General features: G+C 32.9%; 2 protein-coding genes across 3 annotated transcripts; both read right to left on the reverse strand.

Annotated features, from left to right (window-relative positions):
- Window positions 1–7344: 7344 nt before the first annotated feature.
- LOC108324689 (zinc finger CCCH domain-containing protein 3) lies at window positions 7345–9282 on the reverse strand. Its single transcript, XM_052874902.1, has 4 exons — window positions 9077–9282; window positions 7940–8164; window positions 7784–7868; window positions 7345–7638 (listed from the first exon to the last, which is right to left on the reverse strand). Exons 2-4 carry the CDS (start codon window positions 8120–8122, stop codon window positions 7541–7543), a joined length of 366 nt encoding a protein of 121 aa, XP_052730862.1. The 5' UTR covers window positions 8123–8164; window positions 9077–9282; the 3' UTR covers window positions 7345–7540.
- A 152-nt stretch (window positions 9283–9434) lies between these two features.
- Window positions 9435–13549, reverse strand: LOC108325964 (glycogen synthase kinase-3 homolog MsK-1). 2 transcript variants are annotated; one of them, XM_017559139.2, is made up of 13 exons: window positions 13439–13549; window positions 12709–12866; window positions 12509–12601; window positions 11798–11857; window positions 11420–11692; window positions 11271–11345; window positions 11053–11109; window positions 10767–10907; window positions 10636–10686; window positions 10366–10461; window positions 10163–10246; window positions 9897–9999; window positions 9435–9787 (listed from the first exon to the last, which is right to left on the reverse strand). In XM_017559139.2, exons 2-13 carry the CDS (start codon window positions 12823–12825, stop codon window positions 9705–9707), a joined length of 1233 nt encoding a protein of 410 aa, XP_017414628.1. In that variant the 5' UTR covers window positions 12826–12866; window positions 13439–13549; the 3' UTR covers window positions 9435–9704. The 2 variants fall into 2 exon arrangements, with proteins under 2 accessions (XP_017414628.1, XP_017414629.1); XM_017559140.2 differs by having other exon boundaries at window positions 13178–13496.
- Window positions 13550–18865: the final 5316 nt, after the last annotated feature.

The raw sequence follows: 18865 nt of genomic DNA on the forward strand, positions 1-18865 counted from the left end.
TGACAATCAACAATCTGAAATAAAAGACTAGTGTTTAAAAATGCTAATTTGAATAGAAAAAAGAAATCCTAACTGATATCGCGTAATGATGACAAGAGGAAATCTTGGTCTCAATTTTATTTTTTATACTTATATAAATTAAAATGTCTTTTAAAATTTTAATGTATTTCTAATATATTTTATATATTTGGTATCTATTGAATGTATTCGATGTTTCTGTTTTGGTTTACTGTTCAGTATTTTCGTTTTCTAAGTTTTCTAATTTGGAGGTTTTGTTATTTTTCAGTTAGTTTGTTAGTTTGACAACTTTTGCTGCCTTACCGGAACCATATATAAAGGTTTCCAGCATCTGTAATATATTAACACACATATTCATATAATATACGATTTTTCTCTTTTCTCTTATCTCTGTTCAGTTTAAGAGGCTTACCTCTGTCGCGGGTTGTTTCTCCCGTCGTCCTCCTTCCGATCCACCACCGTCGCGGTGCTCTTGCCGGACGAACATGGAAATCCCACTTCTCTCTTCTTTTCGCAGCTGGCTCACTAACACCTTCTCACCAAACCTCTGACCATCAAAAGCTTCCAGTGAGATTTTTGTCTCACGTTACTAGGCCTCAAGTTGTGGGTCGTTTCTTTTCCTGCTGGGCCACCAGTTTTTTCTTTATGGTACCAGAGCAGGTCTTGGACCTGTTCTGCCACTGATTCCGCTGCACATCCTTCTTCTTCTTGATCTTTCTTTGGTTCTTTGAAATTTTCTTGCTAACAATGGAGAAACTGGACCAGACCAATAACCCAGTCAGTCCCTACTACTTACACCCAGGGGAGAACCCAGGCACCTCCCTCATATCTCAGGTCCTGAATGAAGCCAACTATACTTCTTGGAGTAGAAACATGAGAAGGGCTCTCTTATCCAAGAACAAACTGAAATTCATAGATGGAGGCATAACAAAACCCCCAAATTAGAAAACCTAGAAAACGAAAATACTGTTTACAGGAACAGTAAACCAAAACAGAAACATCGAATACATTCAATAGCCTCCCCTCAAGATGGATGGTGGATATTCATCATTCCAAGCTTGGGAATAATAGAGTTGAACCTAGTCCGGTGAGGAAACTTAGTAAATATATCTGCGAGTTGCCCTTCTGATCGAATGGGAAGCAAATGTAGGAGCTTGGCTTGTATTTTCTCACGAACAACGTGACAATCCAACTCTATGTGCTTGGTTCGCTCATGATAGCTTTGATTGTGGGCAATATGCCTTGCTGAGTTGTTATCACAATAAAGGATAGCAGTAGTTGTTGGCTCAATGTGTAAATCTTGAAGAAGATAGTGCAACCACTGCATCGCACACACTGTAGCTGCAAGAGCTCTGTATTCAGCCTCCGTGGAAGACCTTGACATCGTACTCTGTTTCTTTGACCTCCATGAGATAAGAGAGTTGCCTAAGAAAATACAGTATCCAGTAGTAGACCTTCTTGTATTAGGACATGTGGCCCAATCTGAATCACTGAAACCCTTTATCTGAGGATTAGAATCAGCAGCAAAGAAAAGTCCTTCAGCTGGACTTGATTTGACATACCTAAGTACATGTTGTAAGGCTTGATAGTGGTGCTTAGTTGGTTCCTGCATGAACTGACTTAAAAGATTGACAGTAAAGCATAAATCAGGCCTAGTGTTAGTAAGATAGAATAATTTTCCTATTAATCTCCTATAATCACCTAGGATTCTCCATATAATCCTCTGTTTTGTATAGACTGCTAGTATTGCTCAAATAGGGTGTAGAACTAGGTTTACTCCCTAGCATTCCTGTTTCTTCTAGGATATCCAAGGCATATTTCCTTTGGCACAAGTGTATCCCTTTCTTCGATCTAGCCACTTCAAACCCAAGAAAATACTTGAGTTCTCCTAAATCTTTAATCTGAAATTGATTATCCAAAAGAGTTTTTATGAGATTAATTTCTTTCATTGAATTCCCTGTCAAGATAATGTCATCAACATATATAAGTAAGGCTGTGAAATCCGAAGGGGTTCTTTTAACAAATAGGGAATGATCAGATTTAGATTGGGTATATCCTGAAGAAATAAGAAATGATGAAAGCTTGTCAAACCATTGTCTGCTAGCTTGTTTCAGCCCATATAAGGATTTGGTTAGTTTACAGACCAGTCCTTTATTATCAACATTTAATCCTGGAGGAAGATCCATATAAACATCTTCATTCAAATCTCCATGAAGGAAGGCATTGTCCACATCAAGTTGGTGTAGGAACCAGCTTTTAGAGGCTGCAAGAGCCAACAAAAGTCTAACAGAAGTGAGTTTAGCAACTGGGGAAAAAGTATCCAAAAAATCTATTCCCTCTTGTTGAGTGTAGCCTTTGGCTACCAATTTGGCTTTATATCTCTCAACTGTGCCATCAGCTTTATGCTTCACCTTATAGACCCATCTGCATCCGATAGATCTCTTTCCTGGAGGAAGTTGGGTCAAATACCAGGTTTTATTCATCTGCAGAGCATGTATTTCCTTCCTCATAGCATCAACCCATTCAGGGCTGTTCTTAGCTTCTTCATAGGAATTGGGCTCTTTATTCACAGTTATAGCAAGAGTGTATTTCAAATGCTTATCTGAAAGGGATTTATAAGACAAAAAAATTTTAATGGGATAGGGAGTAATCAAACCATTTTTGGCACACAGCTGAGTGGATGGAGATTGATCACTTTGTTGTATGTAATCCTTTAAGTATTCTGGAGTCCTTCTCATTCTGCTGGATTTCCTCTGTGCATTTCCAAGTTCTTGATCTATAGGATTGACATTCTCGGTGGCAGCTTCCTCTTCAGTAAATCTCTCATTAGTAGAACTGTTCTGAATAGGATTTAAGTCGTTTCTTCTCTCATTCTCAGCAAAACCCTGTTCATGGCTGCAAGTAATGTCATCAAGAAAAAATATGTCTTTTTTATCTTTATCATGATTACTGCTTCCTGCTTGTTTGTCTTTATATGGGAAAATATTTTCATAGAAGATAACATTCCTACTTATGAATATTTCTCTACTATTGATGTCAAGGACTATATATCCTTTTATCCCACTCTTGTATCCTAGAAAAATACCCTTTCTAGCTCTAGGATCGAGCTTACTTCTGTTACCTTCTAAGGTAGATGCAAAACATAGACAACCAAAAATCTTTAAGTCAAGATAGGTGGGTGAGTTACCGTGTAAGAGTTCATAAGAGGTTTTGTCTTTAATGATAGGAGAGGGAAGTCTATTGATCAGATAAACAGCTTGTGATAGAGCATAGGACCAATATATGTGAGGGATATTAGATTGGAAAATCAAGCTACGGGTTACATTCAATATATGTTGGTGTTTCCTTTCCACAACAGAATTTTGTTGTGGAGTCTCAACACAACTTCTTTGATGTTCAATTCCATAAGAATTATAGACACTAGAGTAATTAAATTCAGGTCCATTATCGGTTCTTATCACTTTAATAGCCTTATTATGTTGTGTCTTAACCTTAGCAATAAAGCTCTGCAGCAGTTCTCTAGTTTGGCCCTTATTATGCATAAGAAAAATCCATGTATGCCTACTGTAGTCATCAACAACAGTTAAAAAATACCTATGACCATGTACAGAAGGGGTAGATATGGTTCCTGTAAACAGTATTTTCGTTTTCTAGATTTTCTAATTTGGGAGTTTTGTTATTTTTCAATTAGTTTGTTAGTTTGACAGCTTTTGCTGCCTTACCGAAACCATATATAAAGGTTTCCAGCATCTGTAATATATTAACACACATATTCATATAATATACGATTTTTCTCTTTTCTCTTATCTCTGTTCAGTTTAAGAGGCTTACCTCTGTCGCGGGTTGTTTCTCCCGTCGTCCTCCTTCCGATCCACCACCGTCGCGGTGCTCTTGCCAGACGAACATGGAAATCCCACTTCTCTCTTCTTTTCGCAGCTGGCTCACTAACACCTTCTCACCAAACCTCTGACCATCAAAAGCTTCCAGTGAGATTTTTGTCTCACGTTACTGGGCCTCAAGTTGTGGGCCGTTTCTTTTCCTGCTGGGCCACCAGTTTTTTCTTTAGTATCCGAAAAGCTTTTATATTAGAAACTCTACAATAACAACAAATTGAGTGGCATATGATTTTGATACGGTTTGATTATAAACAAGTGAGATTAGATATGGTAGGAATCCTTGAAAAAGTAGCATGGTTAGAAAAACAAATATACTGGAACTTGAATTCCAAAAGTATGGAACACTGTTGAAAATTGAGAACATTTGCTCTTGTTTCTGGTTAAAAGCTCCTCGTATTTAAGTGTGAAACATAAACATAGCTCGGAATGAACATGAATGTAATATTGTAATCTGTCTACAGTTTCTCATTAAACGCAAGGTGATGGCAACGTTTGACAATAGTGTCCATATGCTCCACAATGCCTGTTTTCCATAAATATCTTGAAAAGTAGTTAATAGAGTTACAGTTGGAAATGACAGAATTGTAATAGTTGACATCATTTGTGTTTTTAATGAGTGAAGGGACTCAGTTGGTGATATTATTTTAAGCTTTTCTGTGTGGACACTTTGACACAAACATCAATTCGGAAATGGATTTAAGGGCTGTTCTTGGTTTTAAGTTCTTGTAATATTCAACAATAACACAAAAGAGCTTCAATATGTGATTAGACATGCAAACCGAACAAAAACTTTGCTTGCACATTCAGAGAACTCTACAGACCACTGGTATTTTCATATAAGGTTGTTGTCTTTGATTATGTATATTGGTTATGGATTTGCTGGAGACTCTTGTTGATTATGATATTTATCTTTACATTGAGGGCTTTCTATCTTAAAAGTTTGTGTTTCATATGCTCTTGTTCATTTGGTTTTTTTGTCATCTACTTTTTATTGGTACTCCTCACATATTCTTACAAGTTGAGAAAATAATTATTTCATTCCTCTTTGCTTTGTTATTGAATTATTATTATTTTCCCTTCAAAGTGTGTCAAAGTTCCTTAGTTAAAGTATTGTCTTTTGCGACATTTACAAAAATGACTTATTTAAATAAAGAAAATTATTATTAGTAGAAGGGGAAAATGAACTAAAAATAAAAAGCCAATGGAACAAAATAACAAAGTTTGTAACAAGTTGTGATAAGAAACTCATGGAAAAACCATTAAAGACATTAACGAGATATATAGTCAAGGAGCACAAGATTTTGACTGACATTGAACAATTCAAAACCTATCAATATTTTTTATGTAGGTGTTTAGAATGAAGAACAACATGACTATGACTATAAAGATGGATCGATGTCCTTATTCATGGATATGATGATGAAGAGGAACATGAAGTGTCACAGGATAAAAAAATTAGTGATGCTACTAAACCTTCTTAAGTTCAACCCAAGAGGTCTAACATGGAGAAGATACCATCTAATATGTACTTTGCTTACGAGTTTGTGATTTTGACAAATGGTAAAGAACCAGAATTTTATTACAAAAACATGTAAGATGTTATAGATGAAGAAATTATTACACAAGTTTGGTTTTGTTCAAGAAAAAATATCTACACAAGTAGATAGTCAAAGTGTTATCCATCTTCATTTTGGAAAGAGTTTGAATTTTTATTCAATATTTAAACATATTGATGTGATATCAATATATATAAGAAGCTTTAGATCTTAAGTTGTTAAAGTTAGCAAGTACTTATATTAATGATAATGATGGTGATGTGTTGATTAAGTCAACAATATGAGGAAATTTGAAATTCGATGAGATTGTTGTTTTGGCAACCGTAATAAGAGATTTTTTGGATTTTTCTACTCCTTTTTATATGAGAATATGCTCAAATATTTAAAGTTTGTGTATCTCACTTATTTAAGTGAAGGGTAGGCTAATTTGTATATATTTTTTTGTGTGTGTTCTTTTCATTCTATCCGTTTCTAGTTTGATCCATTCTTCTATCACAAATGTTGAATAGAGTCTATATAATGATCGAAAGGAGTTGAGGGTACTCTGGTCGCATGGTGTGTGCTTTAATGTTATTTCTTTTTCCCCCAAACCATAATTCGTTTGCCTAAATAGGGTTCCAGTACATAATACTATAATGCTATTTTATTATACATCCATTTCATTCTAAGACGCATTTTTCCATTTTTAATGATGAAAAGGAAACCTAAAAATGGAAAGCAGAAGGCTAAAATCATAGTTGAGGACCCTTCTCTGGATGCAGATACTAGCTTATGCAAATTATTCAAATTTATCATCACTAAATTAATCGTAATAAGTAATAACTTTCGTGAAATAACTTACTTGGCATCATTCACTTTCACCTCAATTTGGACAGGCAGCGAAAAAGCAAATTATTCTTCCTAGTTGGTGGCTACACAAACAGTTTCATGATTTGCTGTTATCGAAAAAGCTTAAAAGTTACATGATCATATAATGCTTCATTCACATAATTGTTTCGCATCATTGTAAATTCATAAATTCTTCTGAAGATGTTGAGCGTTTCAGTCCAAAACCAAATGTTTTCTGACTATTGTTTTAGGAATCGGTCATATACAGCAAAGCTGAATGATGGGGTTATTAAACATTATACACCAATATTGGCTTGGGGATGGCTCAACTCCGCCGCCAACTAATTGTTCCGTGTCAAGGTTTTAACTTGGGGATAGGTCAACTCCGTCACCAACCAATAGTTTCATGTCAAGGTCTTCTTGAATTGGGAATGGGTCAACTTTGTCGCCAATCAATTTTAATAGTACAAAAAAATTGCTAACAAAAATTACCAAAGCAATTACAATTGTGATTCTGCAACTACGATGAAAATCCTAAAAATCTTGACAACCAAGATCACATTCACTAACCTACCTTTTCAAAACCTTGTTTTGGGTATTAAAGAACTCGTTCTGTGGAGCTATTAATACCCAATTTTTCAATAGATGTGTCCTTGTGAGCTGACAACATTTGGTGCCCACTCTATTAATCAAAACTACTGTTTATAATTTATGAATTTGACATGACTGCCACCAAAAGTTTTCCAGGCAGGCAGCCGTCTGATGTGAATAACCAATTTGTACTTTAAATGAGTTGCTATTAATTTAGTTCCTGAACGAAGCATAAAGATGATCTAATCCTAACAAATTTTACGACTGCATCTTCCTATTAAGTTTCGTAGGATTGTTTTATTATTACAATGTAATTTGAAAGATTAATTAGACATAAATCAGAAGTATTTTGTCCTCAAGCTATAATATTTAGATAATAATGAGGTGGAGAATGCTTACAAATGAAGAAGCTGGCATGCCTTTAACTTGGTAATGTGCCAAAGCAAAATCAGCGGTCCACTATCAAATTATATTATATTAGTATTGATTGAACATTAAGATAGATTTGGATAGCGTTTGATACATGAAAACTCCAAATAAGTTGTGGGGTTATGTGATGGGAGATAAAAAGTTAAATAATAATATAATAATAATAACAAAGAAAAATGAACAGAGTTCTTCCCTACACACAGAGACTCAATAGCTACAAATCTATCCCCAATCCACAAAGGGGAGATGGGGATATCCAGCCTCCGGCGGAGGCTGCAACGACGGGGGCAAATTTCCCAATGACACTCCTACCACATTCCCTGCATGCAGAATTGCACATATATATAATATTTGTACATCATTAAACGACGTATTCGTAAAATTAGTTGTAGTTGTTATGTTTGACTAACTTTCATATAGGAGACGAACTGAAGGGCAGAAAGTGATAAGCGATTGGTTAATTACCTGGTAAGGGAATTGGAGCGTGCTGTGTAGTATTGTTGGGAGTGGGATGAAGGTACTTGCAAGAGTGGCCGTAACGGCAAAAACCCTAAAATAGAGAGAGTGAATGAGAAATGAAAATTGAAAAAGGAAGAGAAGTGGTAACGTAAGGAAACGTACCGTGTTGAGGAAGTGAAAGCAAAGGGGAGGATTAGGGATTTGTTGGTGGTGCTGATTGAAGGAATCGTACCAGCGAGCTTTGGCTTGGAGGTGTTGAATACCATTAACGTGTCGTTTCCGATCAGCTGGTGTGTCTTGGAATTGCTTGTCACAGTAGTCGCAGTAATATTTCCTTGCTGGCATCTTCACCCTCGCACTTACTCAACCACCACCTTCGCTTTCAGTCTAAATAAATTAACAAATTCTATTATTTTATTATAAGCGAGATCAAGTAGATAAATTAAATTTCACGGAAACTTCTCCATATCTCTACGGCTTGGCCACCGACTTTTAGTATTTTTCTAATTATATATTAACTAGAAATGTAATAAATTATTTATATTTATTAACGAAACACATTATATTTTATATATCTTTTTGGAGAAAATGATAGCTAGGTGTTGGAATTTCTATTAACGATATAATGTATTATTTACTAATATTTATCGAAAAACATGTTTGACTGGTTATATCAGCCAACTTATAATTTATTTGATTAGCTTATAATTTATCTTATCAAAACATCTAAATTTACGTTTAATGAAAAACACGGAACAAAATTATTTTATTTAAAATATACATTAAAAATTAGTTTAGATAATAAAACGTTTTCTAGCAAGTGATTTATAAAATATTTCATTGCACTTTCTATTGATTGAAAATTGAGTTTTTAATAAAATAACCAAGGAATCTGAATAAAAAAAATCCTCTGATTAGAGTTACATAAAGAGTAAAGATATTTTGCTTGACTTTATATTAAAAAAAGAACGGGAAACATATGATTACGATGAAAAAATTATTCTAATCTATAAAATGAAAACTTACTTTCACTTTTACATCATTAGAGACAAAAAATTAGATGCAAGAAAATAGTGGTCAATAGTCATCCCATATGCTAAGAAAGAAGCCAACGACAGAAACATCCAAATTGACGTTAGACCCCTTAATCAAAGTAGCTGATGAATACTGAGATTCAAAGTTGTTAAAGAATAGCTATTAACATGAAAATGCCTCATGGAAAATATAGCCTCCGTTGACGAAGATATTCTTAACGTAGGGGAAAGAGAGAATAAAACAACAAAGCAAATTGTGACTTACCAGAACGCGCTTGTATATATTCTTGTATATATTCTTTGTACATATGGCAAGAGACACATCCAAATTCTTTTTTCAGTGTCCGCATCAGTCCACTCAGACACCTCAGCCTCGAATAGAAAATAAACAAAGAGCCAGTCTTCTATTCTAACTGTTTGATTAAACTATGAGAAATATCGCTTTCACTTACTACGTTTAATATTTGTCAATCGAGCCAATTCATTGAAGACAAGCCCGAGACTTCGTCCCATGTCGTTCGGCCAGAGACTACCTAAAGAATGGAAAATAAACAATGCACAGACAAGGCCACTACAACTTCCAACCACCACGTTAAGCATTAACTAAATTAAACAACCCATCATTGTCTCAACAAATACAAATACTGATGCCACATTTAGATAATTGCAGACATTTGTCTTCTATTGTATGTTACAATCTGCTGTGATACAGGAAACAGGGTATTCTGCATACCCTTCGGGGGTTGGGTAATAAGGAGTAGCATGTATCTCTAGATCTGCTTTTACAGGGCAACCGAATACAATAAAGATACCAACAAATATCATATCATATCATCAAATAGAAGAAAGCGCAGCATTCTCATACGGAAACACTTGAAGTTCTGTTACACTTTTCACAAGCCAAGAAACGGGCATTGCTTCCTCGCATGTTCTGGAACCAATTTCACCAAAATCTCAGCTGGGACTCCTTTCAGTTCTGGTACACATGCACAGATAACATACAAAAATTCAGCAAAAAACTATTTAATGAAAAGAAAAAACGAGCGGAGTCACAAACACAATAGCCTATTCCAAAATCAACATACCATGAGATTTAAAATTAAATAGTGGTGGAAGGAATCGGCCATTTGGCAAGCGAGTATTTGGATCACGAAGCTCATCAAAGAAAGGATGCGTCAGAGCATCTAACTGAACCACATAAAGCAAAATCTCAAATTACACAGACATTATCAGAAGATGAAAAACAGTCATTGCCAAACAGAATCTTGCAAAACTATTATCTGAAAGAGGGAACCAATGCTATATTTTTCCTAAGGTGAGATACTAAACGTTTGACAAGTTAGATACTCACAGCTGTGCACCGCAAGTTAGGGGAGTATTGTAGTAGTCTTGATACCAGATCAACAGCCTCTGGAGGCATGCGCTTGTGGAAGATCTAGTAGAAGAAAAACATCAAATATATGTTAGTACAGTGTTCAATAAAGATTTTTAAATGCGTTAATATGATGAGCTCAAGAATAAAGCATGAAATGCTATTAAATTTATTTGGGATACCTTGTGCCATGGATGTGCTTTAATCTGTGGGAATTTAAATTCTGTATAGTTAGGGTTCATGCATTTAATCTCTTCCCTTGTTGGAGTGCCGAGAACCTATCAACACAAACAACAAATGGTATCATTCACATGCCTGTATGATGGATCAAATCATCAAATAGGTCATTTCAATATTAAAAACTACAGAAAAATGAGATTGACAGTTCGAAACATTTGCAAATAAGAAACATGTACAACAGTAGTGAAACAAGTTAAACATCAGAAGATTACCTTTATAATCTCAACAAGCTGATCAACTCCACTCTCACCAGGGAACAAAGGCTGTGTAAAAAGAAAATATTGATTTTAGTTAAATATGCTAAACCACAAAAGTAAAAGAGATCACAGCACCAGCCACCAACCTGTCCAAGCAGCAGCTCAGCTAAGACACATCCAACAGACCAGATGTCAATGGCTGTAGTATATTCAGTTGCTCCAAATATAAGCTCAGGTGCTCTGTAATATCTAGAACATATGTATGATATATTTGGTTCGCCTTTTACCTGTCAAAGTCCAAACTAAGTAAGGAAAAATAAAGCTGACAATCTAGCTGCTATTCCCTATCACTAGCTCAGGAAAAAAGAAGTTTAAATGAAAAGAAATTATTTGAGGAAGAGGCAGAAAAGCAGAGATATATATGTAACATACCAAAACCTTTGCACTTCCAAAGTCACATAATTTAACCTGGTGTGTGTGTGGATTGACCTGCGCAGAAAAACATCCAATTAGTATCTTCCACCCAACAGTCCAATCATCAGAGTTTCAATTCGTCATTTCCTATCTTTTAGCCACCCTAAACACAACCATAGCTATGAAGCATGAGAACCAAAATAAAATCCAGATAAATAACCAAACAAAGGCCATACCAATAGATTTTGAGGCTTGATATCCCGATGGCAAACTCCAATACAACGATGAATATAAGATAATGCCCTAAAGATCTGCAATATATCAAAATTATTGTTAAAGCCTGAACATAGATGAAAGCTGAATTCAGGAAGGACAACAAGCATACCTGGTATGTATAGAGTTTCACATATATCAGAGGCATCCTTTGGTTCAACTTGTTGTAATGTTTGATCACACGATTAACTGTTTCAGGAACATACTCAAGTACCAAATTAAGGTAGAGTTCATCCTTTTCAGTTGTTGAAAAGAAACAGTGCTTCAAAGAGACAACATTTGGGTGGTCAAGAAGGCGCATTGTTTGCAGCTCCCGATTCTTGTACCTCTTGTCTTGAAGAACCTTTTTGATAGCCACGGTTTCACCAGTTTCCAAGCACTTAGCCTATAATCATACACAATGTCAGAACTAAGGGAACAATTATCTTCAATTGAGTTAAAAAGGCTAAAGAAACGCATCTCATTTAGTCAACTATAAACATGATTTTACCTGGAAGACAACACCAAACGATCCATGACCTACAACACGCTCTGCCATGTAGCTTATAGTCTGAAATATTAACAAGGATATAAATTTATGTTGAAGTAATAAACATACATAGAAAAAAGTGGCGAGGAGTACAGTAGACTGTTAAATAGAATATCACAAACTACATCGGGGCACTATCATCCTATCCAACAATACCATGAGATTCATCAATCGGAAACCAATTGGCAAGAATAATCGCCAATCAAAAGAAGCGACAAAACACGTCACAGCAAGGAGTTATGTAAGACACCGTAAAAAGGTGCATCACAAGATCACGGCATTCTCATCCTATCCAATAGCATCATGAGCTTCATGAAACCAGACAGCAATGATATCACCAACCAGGTAAGACACGACAAAACAAGTTGCACACAGCAAGAAGTTATGGGAATGGACATAAAAAGATTATAGTCAGCAAACAGTGACTCGGCATCATAGCCAAATTTTGAGAATTATTTTTTCATTTTTTGACTTCAAGGACAAACACAATCATTCTCAATTCAAATATCAATATTCTAAATCACAGCAGCTATAGAAATTGAGAAAACATTTGCATAAATAATATATGAAACTGGAGCATTGATTGTTTACAGCCTTTCATGGTAAACACAGCAAGTGAGATGGCACGTACACATTTAACAGACAGTAGAAAAATTAAGAGAGAACGTATACCTGCTTCGGCTGACCATTTCTACCCCCAATGGTAGTCACGATGATATGTCCGGTCTCCGTTCCATTGCCATCAACAACAGTGGCTTCCATTTCCTAAAAGACGAAGAAAATTGAAAGTAACTTAGCTTGAAATTCAAAATCAACCACAAAGACATTCCTGAAATAAAGCTAAAATAAGAAAAAGGTGCAAATATTCATACTCTATCATCCCTAATTTTCATATCGTTCATCTCCTCCGGCAACCTATCAACACCTGCTGCTCCATGCCCACTAGCTTCTCTCAAACCCGAAGTTGGCGCCACACCAACGGATGTCATCTTCACTGAATCCCTTTCTCCGTTAACTTATGCTCATACACCTGCCAGAATGAACAATCACACCATAATTAAAAAAAATGGACAACTTTTTTTGTTTAATTTAAGCATTAAAAGTGGAATCAACAGACATAATAAAAACTGAACCAAATAGGAAAGTAGCACCGTTCGAAAACGAATTAAAGAAACAAAAAACGCAAATCCCTTTTGTCCATAAATAAATATCCATTATGTGAAAAAGGAAAACATTAAAGCAACATAAAACTCCATCAATCTCACAGAACGCCACAAATCCATCCGAAAACTCCAACAGAAACAGAAACAGGCAACAACAAAAAAAAATCCCTAAACAAACCTAAACCGAAGATCCCCGCAACTGAAGGTGAAATAACACGATCCGAACACACAAAACAAAATTAACAAATGCAGAGCGTTCAAAACACAGGAAAAGCAGAAAGAAAAGCAGCGACGTCGGAGAAAAGAAAAGTTCGACGGAAGAGGAAGAAAATGAAGAGGAGAAAATAGAGAGATAAGGAATCTAGAGTTTGGAATGGAAAAGAAGGAGGCGAAAAGGGCGGTTAGAAGGAAGAGAGGGTTAGATCCATGAGAGGCATACCCATGGCGTGTTTGGATTTGTGTGAGTAACAGTTGTTCTCTGCTTTTTTGTGTGGTGTGCTATAATGCGCTGGTGACAGTCAAAGAAGAAAACCAACCCATTCTAACTATTTATTTATTTATTATTAATTAAATAATTAATTAAATAATTAATTAAATAATTAAATAATTGTGTATTTTGGAGTAAATAAAATATAGAAAAATGTAACCTAGTTTTCCCATCACTTTTGACCGTTCAAACTTCAAAGTTCAAACTCACTGTATTGAAATGGTAACAACTATTAATTGGCCACCGCGGCATGTGTGTTTTAGGCGCCTTCTTTAGTGCTCTCGTTTTTTTATAGTTCCAAAAATCATATATATTTATAATATTTACAACGACACGTGAAAAATTACAAACAAATGAATAGACACTTTAATAATTTATATTATTATTTTGTTCTCAAATTAGCATGTCAAATAAATCAGTGAGCTCAATAATTTGTCTTAGAATATTTATGTGGACAAAATTTACAGTTATACATTCTTCATATTTTTTATGTAACTTTTAAGTCTTCATAAATTTAGTTAATAATTAAAGTGATTAGATAAAGTCTAATTAATTTTGTTTATTTTTTATGGACATGTATTTTGATGTTTTAAACACTATCAGCATTGAATAAGATCAATGCAATAAATAAATAAAGATGTGGGTTCCTTTCATAATAAAATAGTGTGAGAGTTTTAACTAAATAAAGATTTATAGTTTATTTAGTTTTTAATTTTCAAAAGAATCATTATAAGTAAAATGGGTTAATGAAATTAATAAAGCAATCAAATAGTGTTTACCACAAATTAATTTAATCTCTAAAATTAAATGGTAAGTTAAATTAATATTAAGAGTTAGATTATTCTCTAAAATAATTAATCTCTCAAAATTAATAAAAATCATAAAATAATAAATTTGTAATTTATTTCCTAAAAATCATAAAATAATAAATTTGTAATTTATTTCCTTATTATTAATTGATGCTTTTCAAAATATTAAATTAAGGCAATAAATTTATAAGTATTTTTGTTGTTCTTTTAAAAGAAAAATACTTTTGAATAATAAATTTAGGGTTAAATATGTTTTTCGTCATTTAAGTATTATATGATTTTGGTTTTAGTCTCTACTCAAAATTTTGATGGTTTTTAGTCCTCGTAGTTTTGAAACTCTTAGTATTAGTCCTTAGAAATAGATGGCGTTAAGTTTTAGTAAATGTGACAAACGGCGAGGCCAAGTTTGATGTCAGCTGTCGTGCTACATTGATTGTTTCGTTTTCCAAGTTGAACCTAACTTCGTCCTCTACGGCAACCCAGAAGCTTCCTGTTTTTGTCCCTCGCCCTCCACGCCCTCCAGCAGCACCGTGGCCAGAAGCATTCTCTTTTGTGGAAGGGGTCTCTGAAGAATACTTGTCTCTCTTAGTGATGTTTGGGTGCAAGAGTTTACTATGCTGGGACTTTGTCCCTGAATTCACTGACCTTGATCCACTTCCCTTCTCTCTGCCTTCACCCCTTCCTCAATGGCCACAAGGTATGTATGTCCTTAGCATTGACTTTCTCAACAAGCTTTTCTCTTCTTCTTCTGAATTTCATTCATGGGTTTCCTTTTTTCGCCCCTCTTTCTAATAGAGTTAATGAGTTTGGAACTTTCTGTTTTAATTGCACCAGAATCTAAACTTCATACATACTGTATCATTTGAAAAACAGTTTTTGTCTGCTAATTTGCTGAGTTATTTATAAACCACGGTTTTAGGAAGGTGCGATTTTTTATTTTTGGAGGAGGGGTGGGGAGTTCAAAAGGTGCAGAATTTTAGTAAACTACAAAGGTGATTGAATCAAAAGGTGCAGACCCCTTCCTGGTCACGGTGCTGCTGGAGGGCGTGGAGGGCGAGGGGCAGAAACGGGAAGCTTCTGGGTTGCCGTAGAGGACGAAGTTAGGTTCAACTTGGAAAATGAAACAATCAACGTGGCACGACAGCTGGCATCAAACCTGGCCTCGCCATTTGCCACATCTACTAAAACTTAAAGCCATCCATTTTTAAGGACTAGAGTTTCAAAACTACGAGGACTAAAAACCATCAAAGTTTTGAATAGGGACTAAAACCAAAATCGTGTGATACTTAAGGGACGAAAAACATATTTAACCCATAAATTTATTTAAAAATTCAAAAGAAGAAAGATAGAATATTGTTGTTTTATTACTAACTTGAATTGCTAATCATAATAGTAGTGTAATGTTTTTATTTTGTTTTCATCTCTTACAATAATTTTCTAAGCATAGAGAAGTTATGAATAACAGTAAACTCAAACATATCTCATTATCATATTATATAAATGAAAATTACTAAAATATCAGTAAAATTTAAAAAATATCACCATGATAATATATAAATAGGACTATTATTAAATTTCTATGCTTGTAAATTTTTTTTCAGAAAATCTTTTGTTTGAAAAAAAACATATCATGCATGATATGATTTCGATTATTATTCTACGTTTGGAACTTGTAGAAATTATGAGAAAATTATTTAAATGCAGCTGCATATTCAAAATTCGGAATTAACGTGGATAATTTATTTAAAAGTAGTTATTATTAGTATAGAGTAGTAGAAACACATTATATAGTAATAGAATCACATGTACGTAAATTTATCTTTTTTTTATAAATAATAAAAAATTATTATATAATTTATTATTAGAGACAACTAATTAAATTTAAAAATATATTAAAAATAATAATAAAATAAAATATACTAAAAAATAATAAAATTAGTAAATAATAACTGTTGTAAAATGATTATAAAAGTGAATTAAAAAATGTTTACAAAAAAAAGGATAAAATAAAATATATTATCTAAAAGAATTAGTAAAGAATTGTATACACTAAAATAACTATTATAAATTAAATACAAAAATGAATATAACTAATATATAAAAAATAAAATCATAACATTTTTGTCCACAAAAAGTTTAATTAGTGAAACTTTAATACATCAAAAAATGTTTAATTCCAAATAAAAATATATCAAGCGTCATGTGAAAAGTAATATAATATATATATATATATATATATATATATATATATATATATATATATATATATATATATATATATATAAAAGATTCAATTATAAAAAAAATTAAAATAAAGTTGTACTTTTATTTATATTTTTACTAACTCAATTCAGAATTTAAATATTTTTTCCTCATTCCAATCTTATTACAAAATACTTTTTAAAGACAAAATTATAACAGAAATACACTATCCAAAGTGGAATGTTTGAGATATTTAGTGTGACCTTAATAATATCACTCTATAAACTTAAATCAAAACATTGATACCCACTTTAGACTGATAACAGATTCTAACAAGATCTATTAGTTTTTTAAACCCTCCATTAAAGATGACTAATTATTCCCCTTAACTTTCACATGTGTGACGATGAATTTAATTATATTATTCGACGAATTTAGGATTAGAACAATTTATAATTTTTTGCCAAAATATTTAAAATACTAGTAAGTTTAACTAGGAGAAAAATAGGTCGTTTAAAATTTGTATAAAAAATGAGTAATAATTTCAAATTAAATGTACTAAATATCTAGTTTGCTATTATAGTTTTACTAGTAATATCTAGTAATATCTAGATAATTTAATAATTTCAAATGAGTAATAAAATGAGTAAATATCTTGTTTGCTATTAAAATGAGTAATAATTTCAAATTTAATAATACTAGTAATATCTACCTCAATAACTAAAATTATATGGATGAAAATACTATTATAGTTTTACTTTGAGAATTTCATGTTATTTTATAAAGTGAAGTGCCCATTTAACTTTGCTTTTAGGAAATTGACATTTGAAATAGAAAAGTTTGTCTACTTTTGACTCTTTAACTTCAATTAAAATTTAAGATTTTGTTTATTAAAATGAAAACCTAATTCAATATCATAAAATTAATTTATAAAATGAGATTCTCTTTTAATTGGCTTCATTTCTAATAATACTATAGAACTTCCGATAGTTATGATATATTTTAAAAATTATACATTAGAATATGCATTTGAAACGTCTAATTAGATAATTTTTTAATGTTGAATGAAACATCAAATTAACTTTGCTCTTAGAATATTGACATTTGAAATATACAAATTTATATATTTTGACTTCCTAATTATTTAAATAGAATTGCATAACAAAATCACGACAAAGCTATTCAATGCATCATGTGTGGTACATTTAAAGTTTATAATATATAAAAGAACATCGTACTCTAGTAAGTAATATGCTGTAATTAACATGACAGAAAGAGAAAAACAATTTTTCTTGACAGCATAACATTTCCAATAAAATTTGTAAAAAGCTATAATCTTACTGTAAATGATTGTAGCAATAGCATATAAATTTTGAAGAAAAGGTAAAATAAAAGTGAAAAGGAGCATTGGTGTGTAGTTGTTGTAGGTCTAGGACGGTGCTGCATGTCTGAATCATGACCACTTATTGGGCGGTTATAATAGTCAAATAATCCATTAATTATATTTTTGTACACATAAAGCTCTTCTTCTTCATAGTCAACAACTAATTTTTCTCAAAACTCAAGCAATTAATTATTCATGCAGAACAATGCTCCGTCTAACTACTCCTCACTTCTTCTGTCTCACCTTTTTCAACTCTCCATACATAGAAAAAAAAGAAAAACTGGTTGTTTTAAGAGATCATTTAATCAGTATAGTTATTAACTTTTTGTTTATTGATAGTATAACTTTGGTTAAGGTACATTTAATATTGAACAGTGATTCCAACAACATTAATTTGAAAAGAGGATAAATGACAACAGAAAAATCAAAGAACAAAAAGAGTCAAAGGGAGATTAGGCACCTCCTTTGAGTGGTTTGTCCAAGATTTACCAAAAGACAGAGCAGCTAATAAATGAGCTGACTTATTTGCCTAATTGCATATCAGCCTGCATGAATCATGTGCAACCTTTAAATATGCTTCAAAAACTTCTTTATATAGTCCATCACTCACATGCTCACTTCTGTTCATCCAAACATGCTCTTAAAACCAATTATGCAGAGTTAAAACCAATATCTAAGGGAAGAAAAATAATATATAAATATATATACATATACCAACAACACAACAAAGACTCCAAATTCTGTCTGTTCCTTTGGAAAACATGCTGCATGCATCAGTATTTAAATTTATTTAAACATTTATATACTTATGAAGTTTCATTCTACATAGGTTATAAAACATAATACAGTCTGCTGTTAACTATTGACCTAAAGTGTTGGAAATACGTTTACATGTCTGTTAGTAGGGTAATGTTATCTTGTTTGAGGTTGATAGTCATATATTAATTAAAAGAGAGTTAATTAAGTTTTATTCACATGCATTTT

This window comes from Vigna angularis, chromosome 3, assembly GCF_016808095.1.
Source record: "Vigna angularis cultivar LongXiaoDou No.4 chromosome 3, ASM1680809v1, whole genome shotgun sequence".
In the NCBI taxonomy this organism is placed as follows: domain Eukaryota; kingdom Viridiplantae; phylum Streptophyta; class Magnoliopsida; order Fabales; family Fabaceae; genus Vigna; species Vigna angularis.